The sequence below is a fragment of the Eublepharis macularius genome, chromosome 13 (genome assembly GCF_028583425.1).
Source record: "Eublepharis macularius isolate TG4126 chromosome 13, MPM_Emac_v1.0, whole genome shotgun sequence".
NCBI classification, from domain to species: Eukaryota; Metazoa; Chordata; class Lepidosauria; order Squamata; family Eublepharidae; genus Eublepharis; species Eublepharis macularius.
In genome coordinates this window covers 48211614-48239589 of record NC_072802.1, presented here as the reverse complement: position 1 = coordinate 48239589, position 27976 = coordinate 48211614, and the positions used below count along the sequence as shown (strand labels likewise).

Sequence of the window (27976 nt, the reverse complement as noted above, 5' to 3'; positions counted from 1 at the left end):
AAAGTGCTCGGGCATTCTTATTATGCAATTGAATGCTTACATAATTGTACTGGAAGTGTCCTTTCACTGAGGCACTCAAATGAAAGTGATAGTTGATTCCACCCTTAGCCTTTTTTAACACAATCAATTAAAAAAAAACCATACACACACAACCATCGCCATAACCAGATAAAGCAACTTTTACAATGGCGTGCTTCTTACTGCGTCACATTTCCACACCGTTATCATTTAAGCAGGAGACAAGGCTTTTACAGCTTATACTCACAAATAAAACAAGCCCATAAATCACACACTGATATCCAAGTTTCTGTCAAAAGCTAATGATTAATTTCAGCAGCAAACAGAGCAATCGGGTCTACAAATTATGCCTGTTGGATGAGAGGATAGGATCATGGCTATGTCCTCTTCTGCTAGCGGAGACCAAAGATATGCCAATCTAGTGGCTTTGTGCCAGCAGCACTAATAGTGTTACTCCCCCCCCCCCCTTCTTGCTTCTCAATCATTATTGCTGGCAATCTTTCCTTGGAGAGGTCCTTGGGTTGCGATTCATGCTTTGCATGCAGAAGATCCCAGGTCTCCCTTTAAAGGATCTCAGACAAGCAGTACTGTGGAAGTCTTTTTTGTACCCGAGAGCCTGGAGAGCTGCTGCTAGACAGTCTTTGTTTCAGATGGACCCATGATCTTGCTTGATATGAAACATCCTCGTTGTCCATTCTCTCTCTCTCTTCCCAGTGAGCTCATTGGAGTGCCTGCTATGAGCTTGCTGGTGTGTGTGCTACATTCTCAAGCCATGAGGATGAAGCAAGGTGGCCCCACATCTGAAGGGCTTGAGATGTGTTATATACCACTGGTCATGGTAGACTGAGTCTTCTGCTCTTTTGGGGCCCTGGAGAAGGCATCCGGATCCGGGACAAGGTGAGCATGGACTTTCTGCTGAGTGCAGCGGGAATCTTTTAACTTACACCACTTCTTTTGCTGGAGCAACAATATTATTCCAACTAAACTCTGCTTTGCCCTTACTACGCCCCCTCTGCACTGGGACACTGGTATGAACAGCGTAGTTTTTCACTTGTGGATGAGCAACCCCACGCAGGTCAGATCTCCAGGACTGGGGATCCTCCGGCACTGCCCAGGATCCAACCAGTGACTGAGGATAAGATTGTACTATGAGTTGCATAAACAGCATATTCAGATTTTCTATCAGGTCTAGCAATACCTTTTCTCCTTCCCTGCAGGGCTTGCTTATTTATTTATTTATTTATTTATTTATTTTTGCCTAATAGCTGGCGAACTTGAAAGCCAGCTGATTTCTTTGTGACTTCTCAAGCCGACCTTCATAAACAAATCCCTGCTACTGTCCTTCAAATGGGCCGCTGCTGTCTCTTCTGCGGGTATGGGCGGGGCTGTGGCTGTTTGGGCGGAGCCTTGAGAAGGAGGGCGGGGAAAATCAAACTTGTGAAGAGAGACTTTTACGGAGGTTTGGAACAAAGCGAAAGAGAATGGACTCTTGGGTGGGCGCGGCCTAGAGAGCAGAGGCCAATCAAAGGCCAATTCTAATAGAATTGGGCGTGGCCAGATGCGGCGGTGCCTATTTAAACGCTCCGGCACTTTTCCCTCGGTCTCCTTTCAGTGTGTAACGATGGCTGGGTGCTGCAAGAACATCCGTGGCGGGTCTCGGGCGCTGCGCGCAGCCTCAGCTGTCCTCATCGGCCGCTGTCCGCGGTCCACCGTGGCTGCCCCGGAGCCGCTCCTTGCCGACACCGCTGCCCCTGCCGCCCCCTCGCCTCCCCCAGCTGCCGTAGCAGCTGCAGCCCCCGCCCCAACCCCCGCCGCTTCGCCCGCGGCTCCCACGCACGATGCCTGCCGTCCCCAGCAGCTGCCGCCGCCGCCCGCCGTGGACTTCTCCGACACGCAGGAGGCTTTCCGCAGCAAGAACAGCGGCGAGCTGGCCCGCGGCCTCCTGGTGCTGGGGCTGTGCTCCGTCGGGCCGCTGGTGGAGCGCGCCCAGCAGGTGAGCCGGGCGAGCGCTGGGCGAGGAGGCGGGGGCGGCCCGGGCGGAGTCTGCCGCTCCGAGTAGCGGGTTTCGCGGAACGGGGGTTGGCTCTGCAACTGCCGCCCAGGCTCTGGGGGAGAACCAGAGCGCGCCTGCCTTTGTCTGCCGGTGGCTGCGCGCTTCCTCCGCTAGCGGCTGAAAGAGACCCAAGCGAAGGCACCGACTCCTGGGCTGAGGTGGCTGGTCAGAGCAGGCTCCTTGCTTCTCTGAGCTGACATCTCTTCTTTGACTGCCATGGAAACGGAATCTCACCCATTTCGGGTTCGGGTTTCCTTCCCCTGCCAAGGACCCGCTCTCCATCCGTGGCTCATCATGTGGAACAGCGTCTAAACTTTCCTGTTTCCATCATAAGATGCCCGTCTCTCTCCCCCTTCTGCTTTTTAACTTAACCCTTCCCTTTCTCCTGGAATCCTCTCTTCTTTCTACGTATTCTTTATTTAGATACATTTATACCCCACTCTTCTCCCCAGTGAGGACCCAAAGTAGTATTGTCCAGTTTTGTCTGGCCAACAACACTGTGACTTAGGTTAAACAGCAGTGTGTCTTGCAGGAAGGTCCGTAGTGAGCTTTCATGGCTTCAGTGGGGATTCGAACCTGAGCTCTCCCAGACGCTAGTCTAGCACAGGACCCACTACACTGTGCTTTATCTTGTATTCCTAGAGCAGTGAGATTGGATGACTTGCACAGGTTAGTGACAGGACCTAAAGAAATAACTCCTTAGTTAGATAGCTTTTGAAAAAGCATCTAATACAAATTGCTGAATGGAACCTCCATCTTTAGAGGTAGTATATCTTTGATTACCTGGTGCACACTCAGGGTGTACCTTGCTTTTGAGCCCATTAGAGACCTGTGGGTGTGCTTGCAGGAACATGGACAGTATACTTTTGAGGAATGTTGAGGTAACAGTAACAGTGCTGTTTCCTTGGCAAAGGTTACCTTGGTACTGCTATACTAAAGACTTTGCTCTTCTTATAGCATCCTCATGAGAATCTTTAAGATGGAGGTTAGGATGTAAAATAATGGCTCACGTGAGAGACTCGCTGCCCCCACCACCACCCAAAAAATACATTAAGTTAATGCAAAACAGGGGATCTAAATATATGAGCCATAATATGTTGACATTAAGGTGCTAACAATACCAATAAAAAGTACCAAGTGCTTTCTACTCTAAGCTTATTTCATTCTGTGCAATTAAGCAGAAAAATACTGCCTATACTTATTAGGGTAGCCATAATACTGATGGAGAAGAGAAAAAGTACCCCCCTTCCATGAGCACTTGAGGGGAAGAGATAAAGCTGCCCTTTTCATGAGCCCCCTTTTAAAATTAATGTTCATGAAATGGGGGTGCTGTCTCCCCGCACAAGAGACTACAGTCCCAAGGACTCCTAGAGAGGGGGCCTTTTTAAGGGGTCTTGCAGCCGCCTGCTGAGCTGGGAGATGCAGTGTTCTTTCTTTCTCTGTGTCTTGCAGCTGATGAGCCTCAGCCGGAAGCTGCTGGGGCAGCAGCTCTTTGAGATCTTGATGAAAATGACTTTCTATGGGCAGTTTGTGGCTGGGGAGGACCGAGAAGCCATCAAGCCTCTTATCCAGCATAACCTTGCATATGGCGTGGGCTCCGTGCTGGACTACAGTGTGGAGGAGGACCTAACCACAGAAGAGGCCGAGAAGAAGGAACTGGAGTAAGCATGCTGTCTTCCTTGTGGCTGGTGTGTGGCTCCAGTGGCTTTGACGCTGCTTTGCATGAGAGGGAAGTGGCTAGGGTGCTGGGCTAGACTGTTGCATCAAACTACTCTTGTGACACTTCTGAATAAGCTGGCTGGTTATGGCATCAACCCCACACGTGAGCGTAGTGAGGCCAAAAGGCCATGCGATGAGGCTGTCTGTGACCCCTCTGCCCTTTCCTAATGGGCAAGTTAACTTGATTGTGTGCAAAAGGATGTGGGCTGTTTCCTCCCCTTGGTGCTTATCAGTTGTAGCTCGATGGAGTGAGTGATAGAGATACTGACTGTTGCTGGCTGATGTATGGCATTGCATCACTGCCCATTCAAAGCAGCTCAAACAGGACAAAACTGGCCTTTAGCCAAGGGGAAGGTACATATTTCAGGACCTTCAGGGGTCTATGCCAAGGATGCAGGGATTGCCATAATGAGCCATCTCAGGGGCACTATTTCCGCACTGTCCAAGGGCCAGGTTCATATTTGCACTTTTGTGACCTCTTTCCAGGGTGTTGTCTTATCTGTCATCTCTCCCTTTCAAACTGATCTTTCCAGTTCCAGAAGACAACCTGGAATGCAGATGGCACAATGCAAGTTCTCTGTGGTCTTTCTTCAGTTCTGGGGCTTGAGTGCCCAGTGCATGTTTAATAATTTCAAACATATTCTCTTCCCTCCCCTTCACAAAAAAGTGGGAGTTCTGGAGTCTTGATGCATAGTTAGCCAAGGAGTCTCTAGCAAAGTTGTAAAAATTCATATATGTCACATTTGTTCCGGTTTACACATTTACACTTAGTTTTGAAAAGGGCAACTAGAAATTGGCCACCATTCTGTGCCTTTGGCCAGAACTCCTATCCCTTCTGAAGAATCATAGGGTTGGAAGGGACCTCCAGGGGCATCTAGTTCAACCCTCTGCACAGTGTAGGAAATTTACAGCTACTTCCTCCACATACACACACCTGCTCTATGCCCAGAAGATGGGAAATCACTCTCAGGATCCCTAGCCAAACTGGCCTGGGGGAAATCGCTTCCTGACCCTAAAGTGGTGATCGGCATTATCCTGGGCATGCAAGGGGCTACAAGAACTAAGCCCTGATGTAACCCTTCCTGCCCTCCCTCTCATGATCTGCCTAGGTTCGCAGAATCAGCATGGCTGTCACATGGCCATCTAGCCTCTGCTTAAAAACCGTCAAAGAAGGAGAGCCCACCACCTCCCGAGGAAGCCTGTTCCACTGAGGAACTACTCTAACTGTCAGGAAGTTCTTCCTAATGTTTAGCTGAAAACTCTTTTGATTTAATTTCAACCCATTGGTTCCTTGCAAGATTGTGGGGGCTCAGTTTTCAAGTCCATGGCTGCTTTCTCACATTGTTTGGATGTTTCAGTGTAGCTTTCATTTGCAATTGTATTGGCTTCTTCATACAGGATAATCCAGTTGTGAATGGTTGCTACCAGGGCCGGCGCCACCACTGAGGCGGTGAGGTGGGCACCGCAGGGCTGGGGGTGGAGGCGCGTGCCACGGATCTGGCATGCCTGGCCTACAGCTGCTGCTGCAGCTGGCCAGCCCCATGCCGCTGCCGCTACATGCCCCCGGCCAGGCGCAGCAGCTGTGGGCCAGGCACAGCAGGCGGCCAGGGCAGCATGCAGAGCGTGGGCAGCCTCCTCGCACCACCCCAGCCACCCGCTGGCCAATTGGGCCCAGCTTTGCTGTGTGATGACATCACCACGCAGTCCGGGGGCGCGTGTGCGCACAGGAGGCTGGCCACAGGTGCCAGAAACCCTGGTGCCAGTGGTGGTTGCTACACTGAAATATGTAACATCGTATGAATGCAGCCAAAGTCCCTAGCAAAGGGATTTTGCTTTTGACTGGAGTAGGCTATGGTAACTACCCTTCAGAAAATAAATGGCTTATAAACTATTCACTATCAAACCTCCCTGGTCAGGTCTCCAAGGTGTACGCCCCACGCATCTTTGGTAGAAGCTGTACAAATGGTCTCTTCTCAAACATGAGTTCCCTGCTGGTGCTTCGGGGATGCTTTACCAGCAAATTTCTTACATGGAGCCTTTCTTTAGGCTCAGTATTTTCTCCTAACTGGCAGTAACTTCCCAAGGTCTTGGGTGCGGTGGCGCTTAACTGGATGTGTGGTGCTGAATCTGGGCAATCCTGGCAAGACATTTGAGCTGTGGCTCTTTCTGCATTTTACTATTTTCTTGCATTTGGTGGGAACTTGCCACCCAATCCAGCTTCTTAATGCATGGACACAAAAGAAATACATGGTGTTGAATGTGGAAGTGAGTATTGGGGGTGTCAGATTGCCCATAGCTGTGGGGTGGAAGTCAGGGGACTTCTCTTGCAACACCGGCTGGATTTTTATTTGCTCAGTACACAATGTGCAACTTGCAGGTTGCCAAAGGAGGAAGAAAATGAGCTCCAGGCAGCAGGATTGGCTGAGTGAAATCACTTCTCCTTTAGCCTGATTGGTTGCTAGAGAGGCAGGGCCCTTACGCAAAGCAGCAGAGCTGGCAGAGGTATGTGCAACTCTGTACAAGCTGAAGCCAGGCACTGCAGGGGAGCTGCCCTGAGCTGCCTCTTTCTTCTTTCATTGTGCCCTTCATCGTGCAGTCCGTTCCCACAATGAATAGAAATTGGGGCTTTTTTAATGGTGGGGGCTTTCTTGCATTATGTAATCAGGTGGCAGCTCCTTTGGATAAACTTGGCTCCTTTCCGAGTGAAGAACTTGTGCTCGGGCCCCATTCGTTCATTGGGGCTTGCGTGGGAAAAGTTCTTGTGGCTTCTGGCCAATGAGTCAAGGTATCCATCAGCCATGTTTAATGCCAGCTGGCATGAACCAATTCTGCTTTAGGTTGGCAACTTTGGGTTGCCTGCTTGCCCCATTTGATCAAAACTCATTAGTATGCCTGGGGAGGGGGAGAGAAAGAGATTGCAGTTTTGTCCTGAGCCAAGAGAACTCAGTCCAGAAACTGGGGTTTCCTAACCTAGAGGGGACATGTTGACAAAATTAGGTAACTTCCCAAATGTAGACACAGCACTTCTGAAAACTGCATCTTTGTTGGCAATGAGCCATCAGGTTCTTTACGTTGTTGCAAAGAAAAAACCCACTTTATATTCTGAGGCAGCTCACAGTTAGCCTACCTTCCCCCCACCCCTCCATTTTGTTCTTGCTCAGACATGAGTTCACAAACTCAGCCACTTTCCTTAATCCAAATCACAGGACTTCCTTATGAGAATTGAACAGATCTAATTACCGCACAGGTCTCATATTGCAAGCTGCCACTCCTGAGTTCCTTTGGGCGCCTGCCTGATCTCTCGTCCAATGATCATGAGCTGAGCTGACCCTGGGCAGCAGTTTCACTGCAGTCTTTCCGGCATTCCTTTCTCTGTCTCACACTGTGTATTGCACAAAATAGATACCTCTAGCTCTCTGTGTGAAAGTATGCCGCTTCAGAGAACCTGGCTCCCCTTCTCATTTTAGAGGCGGCCCCTACTACCAAATCTAAGCAATGGGCTGCATGAGCCAGTGTAGCCCTGTGAATGGTGCTGGGGTGGAGGTTTGCATAGCTAACTCTGAATCCTGGACCTACCAGGAATTTCTTGGCTAGCTGTCAAAGTAAACAAGCCTATTCATAGCATTAATAATGTTTCTTCCTGGGCTGAATCTTTGAACTATTGATATTGCCTGTCTGTTCTATGCATGCAACAGAATGAGGTGAGACCAAAGTGGTTGAATGGACTGTACTGCTTCAGACTGTAGATCATACCTTTTGAGGAAAACTTCCTGCAAAAAGAAAACTAGCACAGCAGAGAGAAAGGAATCTAGCTCAGCCTTCACTTTTTCTTGACTAGCATTTACATGGTTGTATGACAGTCCCTTTTTTATTAAGTTTTATATAATAACAAACAAAACCTGAAAATCTACAATTACACAAACACTAATTAAAAAAAACAGTCCCTTGTAACACCTAAGCATGCTGTTGCTTTGTTCTGCTGCCTTGTTGACCTGGTCAAAATCATACACAATCTTGTAAGGTACTAGAATATACTGCCCTACTTGAAAATACAAGTGGGATTGAATATCCCATGAGGAAAATGCATCCCTGCATTTAGAAAAATAGCACTTCATGCAAAGGGGTTTAATGTAGTCCTTGATAGGCTGATTTTCTGCATGCAGGGAATCCATGTGCAGGGGAGCATCACTTATGTAAAAAAACACAAGGGCATACAAGATTGTCAGTCTTCTATGTAGATACTCCATCTGCACAGTTCACAGATTGGTTTTCTAGAGTTTCTAAAGCTTCTTTAGGTCTGCTGTTCTTGCTGTGCCTGCATAACATGCCCAGGTCCTGAGGGATGAGGTGGTGTGTGTCTGCGAAATCACCCTGTGACTCACTAGGGTGTTTCTGTTCTTTTCCAGCTCCTGTACCTCTGCGTTTGAGAAAGAGACCGGCAGTAAGTAAAGACCTTTCTAGCCATACTCTAGTTCCTGTCCTTCCATTCTTTCCTCCACCAATCAACTCCTGGGTCGCCTTCATATCGGCCAAAGCAGTATATAAAATGGAGCAGGCCTTTCTAACATTCCCTCTGAAACAGGCAAACTGAAGGCTAGCCAATTCAGACAATCCATGTGAGGTTGCTGTGAGAGAACTCTCCAAGGATGGTGACTGGTCTTGCAAATGCTCTGTTCTTTCAAGGAGTCTTGCCAGAAAATGATACTCCACAACCAGGGCCAGATTTGATACGATGAGGCCCTAAGCTGTATTGGTCTAAGAGGCCCCACACAATAAAGAATACTTTTTATAGTAAAGCGTGATGAAAGTATAATTACTAATGCTTGGTTTTCACATATATATACAAAGCAACTTGTCTAATTCAAACGTTCTTGCAGTATGGCCTGTTTGTTTTATATAATACTTCCAAACTCTTAAGAAATTATGAATAGATTTTTATATAAGCTTCATAACGCAAATAAGAAAGAAGGTATACAAAGTGGCAGTTCATTAAATGGAAAGGAACATGTGATTGTAACCTAAGCGCGGACTCTAGTTCTTCCATTTTCTCATGCAGATGGCTGGCTTTGCTCCTTGTATCACCCTCTTCTGTTATCAGAATGGAGATTAGGCATATCAGTAAATGAGCTGTAAATTTATCGGCTTCAGCTGAAGTAGTCATTGCTTGTAGTTTCCAGCTGGTAGACTTTTTGTTCGCTGGAATCAGGATTTAAAAATAATTTGAGTGCTGTCCAACATTTGTATTTAAATCACAGCAGCAAAAACCCAATTACTCCATTACACAGCAGTCAACTTCAATGCCAGTCAATAGGATTCAGTGAACGCCCAGCATACGGAACACATGTAGCATTCATATCTTCCCTATAAAAGCTCTTGTCTTTGGGCCATGCTGGCTGTATCATAAGACTAGTACGTTGCACTTACTGAAGTTAAATTTGCAGACATTGCCTAGATCACTGGCACCATTTTGCACATATTTTTAATAATAATAACAACATTTGATTTATATATGGCTCTTCAGGACAACTTAATGCCCGCTCAGAGCAGTTTACAAAGTATGCCATTATTATCCCCACAACAATCACCCTGTGAGGTGAGTCAGACTGAGAGATCTCTGAGAAGCTGTGACTGACCCAAAGTCAACCAGCTGGTTTCAAGTGGAGGAGTGAGGTATCAAACATGGTTTTTCAGATTAGAGTCCTGCCACTCTTAACCTCTGCACCAAACTGGCTTTCACAATAATTGCTTCTTAATTCAAGTAGAGTTGGGAAGCATTTAATGAGGAGTTTGGGCGTGATTCTGAATTCCTCCTTGTCTATGGAGGGCCAGATCGCGGCTGTGGCTCGGGCGGCCTTTTCCCACCTTCGGCAGGCCTGGCAACTGGCGCCCTACCTCTCAGCCCAAGACCTAATGACAGTGATCCATGCAACGGTCACCTCCAGGTTAGACTATTGTAAATCGCTCTATGCAGGGCTGTCCTTGGGCTTGATCCGGAAACTTCAGCGGGTCCAGAATGCTGCTAACTGGAGCTTCGTGTAGGACACGCATTATGCCTATCTTGCAGCAGCTTCACTGGCTCCCAGTAGAATTCCGGATCCGGTTCAAGGTGTTGGTTTTGACCTATAAAGCCCTCAACGGACTGGGACCAGCATACCTAAGGGACCGTCTCTCCCTTTATGTGCCCCAGAGAGCACTTTGTTCAACCGGAAAACATCTACTGGTGGTCCCTGGTCCTAGGGAGGCTTGGCTGGCCTCTACCAGGGCCAGGGCCTTTTCGGTCCTGGCCCCAACCTGGTGGAACTCTCTGTCTGAGGACACTCGGCCCCACCAGGATCTTGTATCATTTAGGCGGGCCTGTAAGACAGAGATGTTCCGCCAGGCATATGGCGGAGGCTAATTTTAGCCCATCATTGCCAACCCTTCCACCGGTCTCCCTCTACAAGGGGTATGGAGAGTCCACTCCCATTGGTTGCCCTGAAAGGGGCACAGTATTTTATCTGTTTTTATCATTGATTTTAAGTTGTATTTTAATCAACGTTGTACCTTGCCCTGAGCCCGCTTGCGGGGAGGGCGGGTTAAAAATAAAATAAATAAATAATAAATAAAGTGTCACTTGATGCATTTTCCAATAATGATTGACCAGCATTTGACAAACAAAGCATCTTGCCTTAAATTATCCTGGACTTATCCTCTCAGTAAGCATGGAATCCTTCCTGATTCACTGCTTTCTGAAGGTTTTATGAAATGGATCAAACTTTGCAATAAGTTCTGCCAAGTATAGAATCTCTGTGGTGTTTACCTTGAAGTATGCTTGCAGTGCCATCTTAAGCAGTTATACCATTATAAGCCCATTGACTTGAAAAGTGCAACCCTGTTTAGAAATGTACTTCTAGTCAGGGCTTTTTTTCAGGGGGAACGGAGTTCCAGCACCTCTTGAAAATACTCGGCAATAGTGCTTGAAAATAATATGATTTCAAAGAATCCCGTGTGTTTCTTCCTCATTTCCCTCTTGAGAGTTCCGCCACCTCTTTTCCCAGAAAAAAAAACCCTGCTTCTAGTCATTGTCCCTGGCCCAAAGCCTGTCTAAACTGGAAGTTCATAGTCAGGTGAGGCTGCTGGTTATTGTGTTTTTTAAGGAAGGGAAAGTAAAAGTAACTTACAAAAAAATAATCAGTTTCCTAAGTACAGTTGGATTTCTCATAAGAGTTACTTTTGCTTTCCAGTTGGATTTCTCATAAGAGTTACTTTTGCTTTCCAGTTGGATTTCTCAGAAGAGTTTACTTTTTCTTTGCTGGTGTACACTGTGATTCATGCGAAGCCCTGATTTAGGGTTGCCAGGTCCCTCTACCTCCCAGCGGAAGGTGGGAGGCCCGGCACTTGGCTGCTCTTCACTGGTTATGTGCGCGCATGCTCCTGGCCTGAGTGATGATGTCACTTCTGGGAAGTGATGTCATTGCGCGGGCCACCCTGGGAGTGCTCCCGCACTCCGCAATTCAGGCCAGGACCTCCCAGTGTACACTCTCACTCTCGGCTGCCCAAGCAGTTGGCAGTGTGGTTGCTCTGAGCGTGGGCTAGTGTCATCCGTGGGCTTAGCCTGGAGAGAATCTCTCTTTCTTATTTAGAGGTCATTCATATTGTGAAACCATAAACTTGCCTAGCTTAGCCTTCCCTGCCATGGTTGTATGAAATGGGTGTTGCCCCAGCAAATTTGCCCAGCAAATCTAGGCTGTTTTCACAGCTTCAGCAACTTATTCTCACAACTTATTCTCACAAATACAATCCCCCCATCCCAGGAGACACTGACCTGCTTGAGAGTGCAAGCCGTGAAGCTGACCCGACTTGAGGCTGGTTGAGGACAAAATAGTCTTTGTTTACTTTCAGTCTTTATTTCGTCAACTAAAAGCTATCTACCTTACATTTTAAATGTAGTAGAAGAGTATTACACTAAAATCTAAAACTCTGACAAATCAATGCACTTGTCAGCTAAGGACTTTCTATAGCCAAAACAGTCTCTAAAAGCCAGTTAAGATTGATTTTGATGGCCATAAGGTATCACCTTAGGGAATCACTCCATAAAGATCACCATAGGGAATCACTCTAGAGACTTAAGGCAATTTTCGAAAGGGCCTTGAATTTCAGCTTATGCTAAAAGGAGTTATCAGGACCAGGGCTTTTTTTCAGCTGGAATGCGGTGGAATGGAGTTCCGGAACCTCTTGAAAATGGTCACATGGCTGGTGGCCCCGCCCCCTGATCTCCAGACAGAGGGGAGTTGAGATCGCCCTCCACGCCGCTCCAGCAGAGGGCAATCTAAACTCCCCTCTGTCTGGAGATCAGGGGGCGGGGCCACTGGCCATGTGACCATTTTCTCCGAGGGCAACCCACTGAGTTCCACCACCTCTTTTCCCAGAAAAAAGCCCTGCTCAGGACTACAAATCATTTCAGGAACTTTCCTAAGGCTCCAAAGCCCAAGGTAGAGCTAGGGCTGGTAGGGAGGGAGGCCCACCTGCTTCTGAAGTTATCATAGAGCAAATTTATTAAGGTTCCAAGGTTTTGATATCAGTCCAAGACCGACATGTTCTCATTTTCCCACAGAGCAGAGAGAAAAACGATACCGCGCACATCGTAGATTTGGTGATCGACGGGCTGGTGTCATTAGTGCCCGCACCTACTTCTATGCAGATGAAGCTAAATGTGACAGGCATATGGACACCTTTCTACAGTGCATAGAAGCCTCAGGTAGGCATTGCGTTGAAACTTCTGTACTTTTACACATGCAGCATCTGTCCAAGGAGTGAATGGCCACAGCTCATGCAGAAAGTGCCTTAGCATCTTCAGTGGAGGGATCCCAGGGAAAAGAGTCTGGCTGAGACTTGGAGATCTGCTGCGGGCTAGATGGACCAATGCTTTGGTTCTACATGAGGAAGCTCCACAGATTCAAACCAACTCTTTTCTAAGGGCCAAGCTGCAAGTGACGAATGACACAGGTTGGACACTTGTCAGCTTCCCTCAAGTTTTGATGGGAAATGTAGGCATCCTGGTCTTGCATCTTGGCTCTCCGACTGCTGTCCAATGGACTTTTCAACTGTCACTTGTCCAACATTCCGCCAAGCTGCCTACATTTCCCATCAAAACTTGAGAGAAGCTGACAAGTGTCCAACCTGTGTAATTCGTCACTTGTAGTTTGGCCCTAAGTACCAGAGCAGTGGACTGGATGGAACTAGGATCCTTTGGGTTGAAATTCCTGCACCACATAGGGTCAAGTCACATATTACGAGGTCCTCGTGGCCACTACAAGGATTTTGAGTCACACATACCGGGGGGCGGACAATTCTGTGCTTTCCAAGTGTACTTGGGGCCCCATTTGGATCATAACAGAAGTGCATGCAGAGAAGGCATTTCACCCACATGTACCAGCCCTGTTTTCCTTATTTTGGGATATGGGGGAGGTTTAAGCCTCCCCTTTCCACATTTCTAATCTAATACGGCCCTCACACATCCATCTGGGAAGCATGACACTTTGACTAACTGCATAACCCAAAGGCTGCAAGAACTTTGTAATGTAGTGAATTGTAATGCTTGAATTGGCCCTCAGTTGGCTCATAATGGGATAAGATTTCTTATGCCATAAGCCCATTAGAAAAGTGTCAGATCCCTTGTGGGGCTTCAGAGCCCTGTTGTGGAAAGAGATGAACTATGTCCAATTTTCTGTTTGTAGCTGGCAGCTCAGAAGATGGTTTCTCGGCTATTAAACTGACCGCATTGGGAAGGCCTCAGTTCTTGGTGAGTAGAAGTGCATGCTATTGCTCTGCTGTCCTGTCTCTCATGTGGCTGCTAAGCTCTCCATGCAGTGGGATCTCACCTATAGACCTTCTTTCCCTGTGTTGGCAGAGTGCCTGTGCAGCAGTTATGACACTGAACTGATTAAGAGTAACAAAAGCTTTATTAATAGAACTAACAAACTGGATAGGAAAGAGGAAATAAACCTCGACCCCTTGCTATTTGAGAGAAGTCTGTAAGAGTTCTGAGAAGCAGATTACCTTGAGAGTAGCATTCTGCAGATAGATAAGGGGGAAACCCTTTATTAGAAAGAAGGTACTACCCGCCCCCTACAGTCCTGTCTAACTAGAGCTTGCTGCTCCCTGCAGGATCTTCTGTTCTTTGTACATGAGACATTGCTGTTACTCTCTGATCCTAGGAGGCTTATTTGGCCCACTCCTTTGTTGCTTTCTGCAAGGTGGGCTTCCCCTTTTTGAAAGGCTTTAGACATAGGCTGGCATTGAAAGCCTGCTGTCTTCATATTCCATGCCAGCTTGTTTGTATTGGGTTGTGTTTTGATTTGTGAAGCTGGTGTCAAATGGGAAATAAATGTAGTGATTGTGGTTTCAGCAGCAATGCAACATATAAGAGCACTAGTGTGGTGGAGCGGTAACAGAATCTGACTAGGATCTAGAAGGCCCGGGTTCAAATCTCCCACCCACCAAGTGAAATTTGTGCCAGACCTTGGAGCAGTCACACACACTTGGTCCAGCTTACCTCACAAGGTTTTATGAGGATAAAATGGAGAGGAGAGACTCATGTACTCTGCTTTGAGCTCTTTAGAAGCATTATGGAAAAAACATACTAGATACAGGTTTATGAAACTAAGTGATGTAGAATTTGGGATCACCCATTGAACCTGGCAGTCGGCAGTGAGTTTGGTATGGATAAAAATCTTATTCCACAAAACACATGAACTATAGAATTCACTTCCACAAGAGGGCAGTGGCTTTAAAGAGGGGATAGACAACCTCATGGAGTGTTTCAGCTTGGAACAGCCACATTCAGAGGCAACACACTTTTGAAGGAGAGACACTGTAGGGCAGAAGAGGGCTGTTGGCTTCATGCCCTAGTGTGGGCTTCCCAGAAGCATTTGGCTGGCAACTGTTGAACAGTATGCTGAAGTCAGTTGGCAGGCTGTTAATTTGACCTAGCAGGGCCCTTCTCATGTTCTTGCACCTGGGCCAGCTGCCCCATGTGAGGCTCTTTCCCCATGGAGAGCCTGCCTAAATAAGCCTTCTCCTTTCTACCTGTCTCCAGCTGCAGTTCTCAGAGGTATTGGTGAAGTGGCAGAGGTTCTTCCATCAGATGGCTGCAGAGCAGGGCAAGGCGGGTCTCGCAGCCCTGGAGACAAAGCTGGAGGTGGAAAAGCTGCAGGTGAGTCTTATTCTGCCTCTTCCCCATAGTGCCAGGGGACAAAATTGCTCTCTTTGCATTTTTGTCTGAACAAAAAAAGACTAGATCATGGGCAGTACCTTTGTTTAATTTTTATTATTCAGACATTTGAAACCGTATTTCAACCCTGATCACAATAATATTTGGTTGTTAAATACAGGAACGTGGAGTCGTTTTCTATTAAAGTACCTGAGATGGTAGTCTTTTCCTGTTTCAGAAAAGGGCTTCAGTATATCTGCCATTTAAGCTAATTGCCTCCTAGCAGCAGTCCAATCCATAAATTGCAAAATATGTCTAATAATATGTCTAATAATCCATGTCTGCTAAAACTAGTTGTTGCAGATGTTAAATTTTACTGTTAGTTACTGCAGCAGCAGCACAATTCGTTACATTCTTCCTAGATGTATTGTGATAAAAACGTCTACATGTTCCAGCTCTTATAAAATTGCCAAATTCTGTAATTACTGTCTCTAAATCTAATCCACTGGTAAGTTTAACTGTATGAGAGTTATTGCAGAGTCCTTCCAATTATCTTTTTCAATCCAGCTCTTCCGTATCTTTCTACTTAATGGGCTACTGCAAATGCCTTTTATGAGCATTAGAGGTGAAATGATTTGTATATCAATAGGATCTTTGATCATTAAGGGTTAAACAATTTAATTTGTAGCTGCAGTAGGTTCAGCTACAGATTTCTTGAAATTCTAGGGTTATTACCTTTCCTCCGCACAGGAGAACCCTCGCTTTTAGGTTCTATATAAGACTGACATTTATTCAGCTTTACTGTGATGAGATGCCATCTATATGAGAGTGTTAAATGATTTTCCTTCAAACCGGCAGTAATTTACACCTTTGCCTCCTTTGTAAAAACAGAACAAATTTATCTGTGCTCTTGGCATCAATAAACTTTCAATTTCTTTCTCTCCTTAATTCAGTCTGCATTAGGAAAGCATTCGTTTTGGATAAGAATTCCTTTAACAGAGGGGAGCTGATAATTTCTCAAATGGAATCCATTCTCTATTCACTTGCTCCTATTAACTAATTCCCAGGAAGTCTTAATTGAAATTTTGCCAACAAAGGAAGTCTCCTCTCCTTCACTAACTGATGTATATGTTCACTTGGTAAATCTTCCCTGTATCTATAAAATCAATAATTCTCTAAAAATTGTTCCTTTCCTAAATGTTTGTTTCCAGTACTTGGCTGCAATTTCATTGTTAAGGGTAGGAGTAATGGCGGGATATTCAATGCAATCCTATTCTTAATCATTTCAGGTGGGTAGCCATGTTGGTCTGTAGTAGAAGAACAAGATTTGGGTCCAGGAGCTCCTTAAAGATCAACTAGATTTCCAGCTTTCAAGAGCTGGAGCTTCCTTTGTCAGATCTGATGAGGAGAACTGACTCTCAAATGCACATACCCTGGAAATCTAGTTGGTCTTTAAGACACTGCTGGAACTTGCTCTCCTATTCTTGCTCTCTTATTCTGAAGGTTTCCCAAACTTATCAAAACTGTTTTAACGTATGGGCGGTTATAACATATAATGCATGCAGTTACTCTTTTTATATCATAAGAGGCGGTACGTCTAGGGCTGCTTCCACAGGAAGATTTTCCCTGCGTGGACTGCAGAATGCATCTGCACAACATCATGCTCTCTTGGAGCATGATTTGTGAGCCTCCCATGGCTTTTCTGTTTGAACAAGATCAAAGGAAGAAATGTGGGGAGCCCATGAGGCACAAGTACAGGGAGGGAGGCCGATCTGAGTTCTGCCTTCCAAACAACAACATTAAGCTCTGCATTTCCCACCCTCACCCCTTTAACAGATTTCTTTAATTTCCCTATCAATCCATGGTGCAGGTTTGTACTGAAGCTCAGCTGGGAAAGGGGAATGTTTCGGGAGCAAGAGTGGGCTCAACTGTCAGCACCTGCACAGACATGAAGGAGGGAAAGGGGTTAGGGGCAATGTCAGATGTGAGCAATGCAGGGTTAGGTCATGCTTTTCCCCACCTACTTCCATGCTGTCAGTGGCTACTCTGCACCAGGGTTGTCTTTCCAACCCGCATAGAAGCAGCCAAAATTCCTTTGTTCTTGACTTTTCTCCCACTTTGTGGGGTATCTCAGTTTGCGAAGGGTACCAGTTTAGGTGGACTGTTTTGGGATGTGGTATCATCCTTCCTTAAGTTTAATGTAAAACATTGCAAGTTGCCCTAAATTTCTTCCCCCTTTAAATATCTCCAAGTATGCATAGGGACCTAAATAGGTAAGATTAAAAATTGCAGTGGAAAAAAATCATTTTAACTGTTGCCATCATGAGTAGTTCTTGATGATTTCCTTCTTCATCTAATCATTAATCTTTTTAATGACTGGGGTATAAGATTTAACAGCTCCTCTGTTTGCAGACAATTTATTCTTAAATACTTAATTCTCTGCCACGACCACCCCCCAGTCATGCAAAAATTGTCAGTTGCCTCTTGGGTTTGTAGTTTAATGTTTAATACTAAGCATTCATATTTTACATCATTTAATTTATAGCCATAATTTATAGGACATAACTTTTTAGAACCTGTAATACTACGTTAACTGAATTTATTGGATCTACCAGCATCAAAGCAATATCATCTGTATGTACTGTCAGTTTAGATTGTTCTAAACACTTTGACATTCCTCATATTATTTTTTTATCATGATATCTAAAACCTCAATTCATAGAACAGTGCTGGAGACATCTTTGAGCTCTCCATTGCAAATACATTCATTCTTCTGAAATGTGATTAATATTTTTTGAAGATGAATGTATAGCAGGGAAATCAAATTCTTAAAATTATTTCCAAAGTTAACTTTTCTCAGCTGGCTCCTTGACTGTGATAAAGACCTTCTGAATATCAGGTGTTAAATACACTTTTTACATTGTTATTGAGGTCTCCAATAAACTGGATAATTTCCTGATGTTATCAGAAAGCATCTGTGTCTGAACTTAACGGGAATACTTCAGTATGATCCTCTTTAAACATGCTGCTAAAATAGATGTTTTTTTTATTTTATACTGGGCTTTTAAAGAGATGGCTTCTCTGTCTCAGTAAAACCCTATCCTGTTTTGAGAAACAGGAGTATTATTATCTCTCTGTCTTAGGCACTTTTAAAAACAAGAAATATACACGTTAATTGTTTTTTAACCTGAGGTGCTAAAGTATTTGGAGTATCTCGAATAGAAACTAACCTGGCTTGCTACTGTATTTCTTTTTATGTTTCCTAATAACAACTAAAACCCCTTGTGCTTCACAGTCATCCTGGCTTACTTGAGGAATGAGAATTATGCCGCCTGTCATGCTCTCAGCCTAATTTCATCTCGGTTTACAGAGCTCTAAAGCAGATCATTGTAATGAGAAATGTCTTGAATAATCTGTTTTTTAGCTTTGTATATCCTTCCTTCAGTTTGCTTGCAAGGAATATTCTGTTTGACTTTTCAAAGCAATGATGACTTACAAATTTTAGGCAACTCTGCTCTTTTTCATATGTCCAAACTTTTGGACTAGATTGTTCCAACAGCTGGATTTATGCCAAGGATAGTTTATTATTTTTTTAAAAATAAGAAGTCTGGTTTTTAAAAATAGCCAATATTGGTTGGTCTTCCTCTTGCTGCTGCTTCTTCCTCCATTTAAAGCTATAACCCCACCCCCATCACTGCTTTGTCTTTCCCATATTAGATGACGCTCTGAATTCTTGCGGGGGGCAGTTACAGTTTTGGCTTTCATTTATGTTGATGACCGGCAAATCCTGTCATTGTATCAAAAGCAAAGGGCGGGGAATGAAGCCTGATCTGATTGACGTACATCTTGCACCCAAGGAGCAAGAATCATCCCATAGCCTGGATCAGGCTTCATGGGAGCGGAGGTGGCAAGGGGCCACCCTTGTGCCTAGCTTGCCCTTCTTGAGCAGCTCCAGGGTTTCCAAGGTGAACGCCTACTTTCTTTGGGTGAAAGGGACGAGGTTGGGAGCAGCCTGCTGCACCATAAAGCTCAATGCCGATTCCTTTCCTCTCTGGCAGGAGGCTCTGGCCAAGCTAGGAGTCGCCACCAAGGCGGAGAGCCAGCACTGGTTCACTGGTGAGAAGCTGGGCGAGTCTGGGTGAGTTTGGCAGCTGGGGGACGGGGTCAAAGGGAGTGCGGGCTTTGTCTCTTGCTAATAGACTTCTTGGAGCTGCTGCTTCAGGTGAAGGGAAGGATCCCCATATTTGGTATCGGGGACTTTTTGGTGAAAGTCCCTTTTTTGGTAGTGTTCATGGCATCCTTGGGAGGCTTACATGAAGGGAAGGAGAGCTAACTCATAAGCCAGCCTCCTGAAACTCTTGGCTTTATTTGTATAATTCAGGTTTCCTTCCTGCCTTCTACGGCTGCAGAAGAAGCTCCAAAGTAATGCCTAGTGGAGACAGAAGGCAGCTTGATTATTTGGGGATGAACAGGGTCCCACTCCTCCTGGAGTTCCCCATCTTCTCCCACGGCAGCTTAAGCCTGCCCCTGTACTACGGGGGTTAGGAGCTCGCAGCCCCTGGGTTAGATCCTGCCCCCCTGAATTGGGCACTCCAGTTTAGAGTGGGAAGCCCTCTGGGAGACATGGTAAGGGAATGCTTTTCACACCCCAGACCTAGTATTGAAAATGCTGCCTCTTCTCTCCCCACCCTACAGAACAGTGGACTTGCTGGACTGGAACAGTTTGATTGACACCCGGACTAAGATTTCCAAACTGCTGCTCATTCCAAACATGAAGGTAATTAGCCTGGCCTGCTAGAGAGATCAGGGCAGGAGAGACTCTGAAGGTGGCACTGGAGATCCCTCCGTTTCCAATGAAGGTGCTGCCTCTTGAGCGCAGGGACTTCAGTGTCTGCAGCTCTTTTGTGAAGCTCTATAGCTGCTGGGCCTGCTGGGTTAATAATCAGCCAGAGAACAGGGGCCAGGCAGGCCCTTGGCCCTTGCAGTTGCACCAGCCACACGGTAATCTCTCCTCTGCAGAAGAGGGATGGGCCAGGTGGAGGAGCCGCTATCATAGCACCACCCCAGGCATCTTTTAACCAAGCCCCAAGCATAGCTGTAGCTTTGGCCTGGGCCACACTTGCTCTCCTCCTTTGCCAGGGCTTTGAGGCAGTCAGTCTGCTCATGCAAATGAATTCATTTTCTCCTGAATTACTTGCTGTTCTGATGCCAGCCCCCACCGCCACCCCATCACGCTGCTTCTTTTTAAGGGCTGCCATTTAAGGGCTCTGCTCCCTTTGAGGCAAAGAGCCCTCTGGGCAAAGCTCCCACTGACGTGCCCGTCCTCACAAGGGGAGAGTGATATGTCCAAAGCCCTCTGTCTTAAGATGCACGCTGAAGACACGGTCAGCCTCCTAGCCTGCTTTGTGGCTGTGCGGGAGGGAAGAGGAAGTGGGAACAAGCCTCCCGGGCCCTCAGCTGAGGACTGAAACTGGGGTAGCTTGCTCTAAAAGTTGTTTTGCTTGCTCTTGCTCTGCACCCCATCCCGGTGGCCCCCACTTTCATTCTCTTGTTCCAGGGGCTTGGAGGGGAGGGTGTGGTTCGTTCCTCCCAGTGTGGTGCAGTGGTTAGAATGCAGGACTGGGTTCTGGAAGCCCCAGTTCAAATCCCAGTTCTGCCATGGAAACTTGTTGGGTGAAAAGTGGAGTATAAATCAAGTAAATAAAAATTTCGTCCTTCCTTGCAGACAGGGCAGCTTGAGCCCTTGCTGTCTCGCTTCACAGAGGAGGAGGAGATGCAAATGAAACGGCTGCTGCAGAGAATGGATGTCCTGGCCAAGGTGAGGGCTTGGGAGGGGCGTTTTCCCTGTTTCTGGAGTGCAGCAGCCGTGCTCAGGAGGAGGGGGCTGATGCCCAGTGAAGCTATCCTTTGGGGTCCTTTGCGATGCCCGGGATCAGGAAAGGTTTTACTTTCCCCAGGGGTCAGATATATCAGCCTCTGGAGGGAGGGAGGGAGGGAGGGAGGGGCTTTCCTTCTGCTAGATGAGTACACCTCTTTCATGCTGATGGTCTCCCCTCTCCGACGGTGCAGGTGGAAGTGTAGTTTAGTGGCTAAGTGCAAACCGAAGACTTCCAGTATAACTTCTCCATCTACAAATTCCGCATGCAGATTTTTAAGCCAGTTCCTTTTCTTACCCATCTTATAAAACCAGCACGGTGATCATACGGGCTGTTTTTTAGGCCTGTCTGAGAAGAGTCTTGGCATGCTCAGTACTGAAGCAACAGAAAAGAAATACCTTTTTAGGACCGTGATTTACTCAGTAGCAAGAAAGCTTTTGAGTTCACCAGGACTCTTCATCAGGCTGTTGAATGCAGAAAGACAGAAGGGGAGTTTCTGGGTGCTGTGAAACATTTCCAAGCCGGCAGTCACAATATTTCTGAGTTGACAACAAGGTTTGACTCTGTAGAGTGCAAAAATTTCGGTTGACATCGAAGGCTACTGGGACAGAGGGGTACGGAGTGGGTCTCCAGTTGCAAATATGAAAGCGGTTATTCAGAACTGCCCCTAGCACTGATCGGAACACAGGTCCCTTCCAAGTGGGAGAGCGGAAGCAACAGCTATCACAATAAGCAAACCTAGGAGCTAATGTCAGGTGGCTGGCTAGGTATGAAGCCAACAGAATGTAGTGTAGCGCTTAAGAGTGCCAGGTTTAAATCCCCTCTCTGCCATGGAAGCTTGCTGCATGACTGTGGGCCAGTCACACCCTCGTCCTAACCTACCTTGCAAGGTTGTTTGTGAGGGTGAAATGGGACAGGAGAATGAAGTAAGCTGCTTTGGATTCCCATTGGAGGAAAAGGAAGAATATAAATGATGGATTTAAATAAGAATGGGGGAGCGTTACTGTTAAGAGGACAGCATGCTTTCCTTTATAGGCAGCGACCAATTTGTTAATAGTAAAAATTGTATTAAATATTATACTGACAGGTTAATGTAGAGGGATCCTAGCAGACCTGGGTGCTGATCATTACTTTGCAATGAAGCTTGATGGGTGACGTTGGGCCAGTCATTATGTTTACCCTGCCTTATAGGGTCTTGGTTAGGGTAAAATGGAGGAGAAACCAATACATGCTGGAATAAAAATGTACTAACTAAATCCAGGCCTATCAAAACTGGTACCCTGTTTCTGATAATGGCCAGCTTGAGGCCTCCCAGAAACCCCAAGCAGGGTGTGAAGGCAACAGGCTGCCGGCAGGCCATTTGTAAACTGGTATTCAGAACTGGGCTTGCTGGGTGCGCATACTTGGTTGTCAGAAAAATAGTAACAGGAGGCCTTCCCGATGCCATGAACTTCCCAAGTGGCTGCCCGGTGCCTGCGGCGGAACAGATTCTGATGACTTCTATGCCACTATGACCCAGTCTTCCTTCTCCCTTTCAGAAAGCCGTAGAGATGGGCGTGAGGTTGATGGTGGATGCAGAACAAACCTACTTCCAGCCAGCCATCAGCCGCCTCACCCTGGAGATGCAGCGCAGGTTCAACCAGCAGAGAGCGGCCATCTTCAACACATACCAGTGTTACCTGAAGGTGAGGATGGAGCCAGGGCTGGTCCGCAGCCTTTTGCCACCCCAGGCAAAGGTGCTGCTCAGTCGGCCAGGATCTAGGCAATGTGAGGCGGTGTGTGCTGGAGAGAAGCTCTCAGGCTGCCCACGGGCACTGGGTGTCTCTTGCCATCTGCAGGGCTGCTCCAAATGTAGACGGGATGCCCATGAATACAAGGAAGGGCAGTGTGGGCAGCCAGGGGTTCTGGGCGAGACTTCAGTCAAGACAGCTGGAAATCTCTGGCAAAGGAGGTTGTTGAGCACCAGGGCAGTTGCTGGGACTTACAGCTCTATTTGGGCTCTGGCTTGGCTCCCAAACTGATGCCCTCTTTTCCACAGCATCTACACACTACCTTCTAGCCTTCAGCCTGTTATCCTAAAACCACTTTGGGTGACCTTTTTTGAAAGATTGATGCTAAAGGGTGCTTGTACCAGTGTGGATATAAAAGTGTGGATTTTTTTTCTAGCTCCCACCACTGTGGGGCCATTTTACTTGCTCCAGTTCCCCAAAGTCACAAGATCCCCTGCCAGGGGGAGGGCTTTGTCTGAATTTTTTTGTAAAGCAATTGCCATAGTAATGATTTTTTTAAAGGCTCTCAGGTGGCTTGAGGAGGGGGGGGGGGGGCACAGGTTTTTCTTGAGGTCCATTTAAAAAAAACCTAGACTATGACTCTGAGCCAAGTTAGATGTTACTTTTTCGTGAGTTTGCCATGGAGCCAGCTTGTATTCCCTGGAGCCATACAGCAGCTGTGGGCTTAATTTTTTAAAAAAAGACTGTCCAAATGGGTTCAGAATGCACCACTGGGGGGGGGGGGGGAAGGGCTCCTGTCTCTCCCCCCCCCCAATCCATTTTTCTATGTGAAAACAGCACAGGCTGGGAATTATTTCCCCATTTTTGTGCTTCACTTGCCCAAATATTCCATGTCAAACAGCAAAAATGAGGAAATAACTCCCCCCCATGCACGCGCGCGCGCTTTCATGCATGAAAACTTCTTGGAGGACAGGCAGGAGCCCTCCCTTCCCATGTAGTGGCATTCCAAGTCTATTTGGGCTCTCCTTTCTTTTTTTCAAAGAAGCCATTCCCCACAGCTGCTGCATGGCTGTGGGATACACAAGTGGGGTATGTGGTGAACCCATTTAAAAGAAGTAATGTCTAGTTTAGCTCTTAGAACCAGCTGCACTTCGTAATGAGCTTGTGTGCCTTTGAGTTTGACAGAACTGCTCCTGAGGCAGAATGCAGAACAAATGTGAATGAAATAAGAACCGGAGAGAGTTTAAAGTATTTAATTCCATCTTTCTTTAATTCCAGTCTTAATATGATAATACGGATGACTCTGTGGTCTGATAGCTTGGGACTGATGTGCCTTTGATCTTTTTTACAAAATATTTTGGCAGCTGCAAAGCTTGTTTCCCCGGTGATGTGCCAGTATGTCAATGTTAACTTTCACAGAAGGGCTAAAGCTTGGGATAGAGCCAGCATGGATAAGTTACTAGACAGCAGTCAGGCCCAGATCATTCTGTACAGCTCTCTAGAAAAGAAACCCTCCTTATTGTACTGGAACTTTCAGTGTAGTTACATCAAGTTGGAGATGCATCAGATGTTAAGGGGGGAGATATGTTTCAAGAGATGGCAATAGAAACTAGGGCCGTTTCCAGACGGCTTACCTGCCTCCGGAACGTCGCGCCATCTTGCGGGGAAAATGCGAAATATCACGTTTTCTCGCGCAAGTTTTGCGCGACGTCGTGCAAAACTCGCGCGAGAAAACACGATATTTTGTGTTTTCCCCGCAAGATGGTGCGACGTTCCGGAGGCAGGTAAGCCATCTGGAAACGGCCTAGGTTTTCTAGTTTGAATTAGACGGGTGTCTGCTGGGATGTATAGACACAGTGGAGGGGTGGGGAAGGGAAATATAAAAGTTAGCCACTGTCAAATTTTGTAGTCCTTTGTAAGGCAAAAGTTTGTTCTTAGCAAGTCGGGGATTAGAATCCCTACACTTCTAACAAATGTCCGTTAAAAGTAAGAAGCATCTCTTTTAGCAACCTTAAGTAAAAGATAAAAGAACTGATTCCTTCGCCAGTCATGATTTGAATCGGTACCTTACGGCTTTTCCTTCACCCTGGCAGCCAATGTGCTCTCCCTTTTCCCCTTCTCTGAGCAGGAAGCGTATGACAACGTGACGGTGGACGTGGAGCTTTCGCGTCGGGAAGGCTGGCACTTTGGAGCCAAACTGGTGAGGGGTGCCTACATGGATCAGGAGCGTAGCAGGGCAGCCGAGGTGGGCTACGAGGACCCCATCAACCCGACTTACCAGAAGACCAGCGAGATGTACCACAGGTAAGACGGGAGGCTTTATATGGGTGGTTGGGAGGGCAAGGTAAGCTCAGGCAGCTCCTTGACCCTCCTGCTCTCCTCTTCTGCCCCCTGCAGATGCCTGGACTACATCCTCGAGGAGATCAAGCACCACCGGAAGGCCAGTGTGATGGTGGCTTCCCACAACGAAGACACCGTCAAGTTCACTCTTCGCAGGTACAAGGGAGCGAGTGAACTGTTTCTGCCCTTTGATGGAAGGGGAGCTCTGTTTCTGGTAAAGTCTGGAAGACATCTTTAGAGTGAGGGTTGTTGGTCAGGCATGCTTTGGAGGGCAGGATGGGAAGGCGCCGAGTTTGCTTCAAGGAGATCTAATTGGTTTTTCCTGGTGGTGCAGGATGGCACAACTCGGCATCCATCCCTCTGAGAACAAGATCTCCTTCGGGCAGCTGCTGGGCATGTGTGACCAAATCACCTTCCCTCTTGGTAAGCTTTCCGTGTTGCTGGTGTTGTTCCATGTTGCTGGTTGCTGGGATGTTGTGCTGAACCCAAATCCATCCTCCCCTGGTTTAAAACCCCATTTCCCCTCCTTTGGTTCATGTTTCTTTCAATTTGGAAAGCTTTGGGTTACTCTGGTGGGCCCCTGGAGTCCATTGCTGGTTACTTGACTGGGAAGGCCTTTGTTAGTTACTCTGGGCTAGTGGTGTGCAGATGGTCTCCCTTTTAGAAAACACTCTTCCCATGTTAACTTGGCTGCCCAAGAGCACTTGAGTAATTTGCAGTGGTGGTGTTCACATTCCCTCCTTAACAATATGTGTAGCTCCAGGAGAGGTGCGGCCATGTTCTAGGCTACATGGTTCAGTGGCAAGCCCCAGTGGACTGCCCAGTTGCTTTATAAGGTCCAAGAACAGGCCTGAAAATATGCCAAACACTCCCATGGATCTGTATGTCACAGGGGGAGGTTGATGCTAAGCTATCAAGTAGACGCTTGGCTGACTTGGCAAATCCTTTCACCATGGGACCCTGAGGAGTTTCTGAGGCACTCCTGTTCCCCTGGAATGCTGTTGACAACAGCCACTCTGTGATTACAGTAACCTGCGGTCCAATCCTTTCTACGTTCCCTGGGAGAAGAGTCCTATTGGTACCACATGGTGCCCATTCCCAATTAAGGGACAGGATTGCGAAGCCTTTAAAACCTGTTACTTAGAGGGGGAAATGGCACTGAGAGCTCCACTCACAGAATTCCTAGTGTGGCAGTTGATTATGCTGCACAGGCATCAGTGGCAGGTTCAAGAGAAGACACGACACACCAAGCTTCAGTACAAATGGTGTATTATACAATTTACAGGTGGATACATTACAGATATGTTACGTTGGCTGACAAAAGTGCTTCGCCAGCAACCCACAGAGCTGGAGCTCTTTTCAGTAAAAGACTCTGCATCCTTATATATTACTTAGTAGCCTATCCCCACACAGTGCTGACTCACTGTGCCAGCCCAGGTTTCCTTGACATTTACAGAGAAGTACATCACCTGGCTGGTATCACATGATAGCTACCTGTCATCATTCTGTTACTACTGATGACACAGATCAGTCACTGCTAGCTGCCTCATCTCAGTGTTTACTTCATTATCTTGACAGTTTGGCCCTCGATTCTCTCCCCACCCTTTGCACTAGAGATGAGCATGAACCAGGGAAATGGCGGTTCATTGTGGTTCGTAGTTCAACGTGTTCCATGAACCATGAACTTCCATGAACTTGCCTGGTTCATGAACCAGTCTGTTTGGTTCATACGTACATCACTTCCGGGGCTGCAGAAGATCTGCAGAAAGCCCCTCCCCCCCAGGTAACAGATTGATCAGTGCCCAGTTGTCTGCAGTGATGAACCAAAACATGAACCACTCTAAAAATTACAGCAGTTCGTTGAGGTTCTTCAGAAATGAGCTCTGATGAACCGCTGGGTCACAAACCAAAAAAACGGCCCGGTTCGTGACAAACTTGGGTTCGTACTTCGGTTTATGCCCATCTCTACTTTGCATTACACAAGGGGACAGCTGTGCATTGCTACCTTGTTCCACTTGGAAGAAGAGTGGAATAAAACTGAGAGGGAGTGATAGGATTTGCTTTTTCAGACCTCCTCTAATTTTCTTTGTATGTTGTGGCACTCTCAAGTATGGCCAGCATTCCTTTATGTTTGGCATCCTGGAAAAATGCAGCACGCCCAAGGGGTGTGCTTGCCCATGCTGTTCAGGGGTGTTGCTACATTTGAGAGTGAATTCATGGCCCCATAACCCTTGTTTTGTTTCTAGGCCAAGCTGGCTTCCCAGTATACAAATATGTTCCCTACGGCGCTGTGAATGAAGTGCTGCCTTACCTGTCCAGGAGAGCCCAGGAGAATCGAGGCTTCATGACCAGAGCCAAGCAGGAACAACACCTCCTCTGGACCGAGCTCAAGAGGCGGCTACTCTCAGGCACTCTTTTCTATAGTCCAAGCCCACCATAACTTGCCTTCAAGCACCAACTTCCAGTGTAGAATAGAACTTCTTGGCCAGCCGCTGAGGAGAGCCGATAACCTTGGCTGTGCTCACTGTGAGTGTCCAGGCCGTAGTGCTTTCCACACCGGCACCCATGCATACAGTGCCTTCTGAGTATCTTTTCTGTGCTGCGACTACATGGAGCCTGCTTCCTGCCACTTTGTGCTGTGCTTTTATGCCAACTGGGTTTTGCCTTCAAGAGCACACCAAAGTTTGCTTTGGACTTGTCATTGTTGGACTCAACCACCTCCATCCTAAATAAAAAGTTATTGTGCAGAAGTTTTTTTGGCCTCTGTTATGCAGGTAGCATAATGGAAAATAACTGTTTGTGGAAGGGCTCTGCCCCACAATTAAGGGCACTAGAGGACCCTGCCTGAGAACATGCAGTGGGGAGCAGCCCAGCCTTTCTGCTGCAGCCTGGCTCTGAACCAGCAAGAGAAGGAACAACGGTGGCCTAAATGAGAGGGAAGATTGTAAGCCACAGTTTGCAGGAGTTTGAACCCGTTAGCTACGTTTTGCTCAAAATGCAGCACTCAAGCCTTAAATTGCTTATAAAATGAATAAAGTTATCGAAAACA

The 27976-nt window shown here is 46.8% G+C and overlaps 1 protein-coding gene across 1 annotated transcript; it reads left to right on the top strand.

Annotated features, from left to right (window-relative positions):
* The first annotated feature begins 1636 nt into the window (after window positions 1-1636).
* PRODH (proline dehydrogenase 1) lies at window positions 1637-27976 on the top strand. Its single transcript, XM_054996390.1, has 14 exons — window positions 1637-2011; window positions 3524-3732; window positions 8197-8231; window positions 12384-12527; window positions 13507-13571; window positions 14868-14984; window positions 19040-19119; window positions 19677-19758; window positions 20707-20799; window positions 22396-22542; window positions 24716-24891; window positions 24985-25083; window positions 25262-25350; window positions 27174-27976. The coding sequence occupies exons 1-14, from the start codon at window positions 1640-1642 to the stop codon at window positions 27365-27367; spliced, it is 1902 nt and encodes a 633-aa protein (XP_054852365.1). The 5' UTR covers window positions 1637-1639; the 3' UTR covers window positions 27368-27976.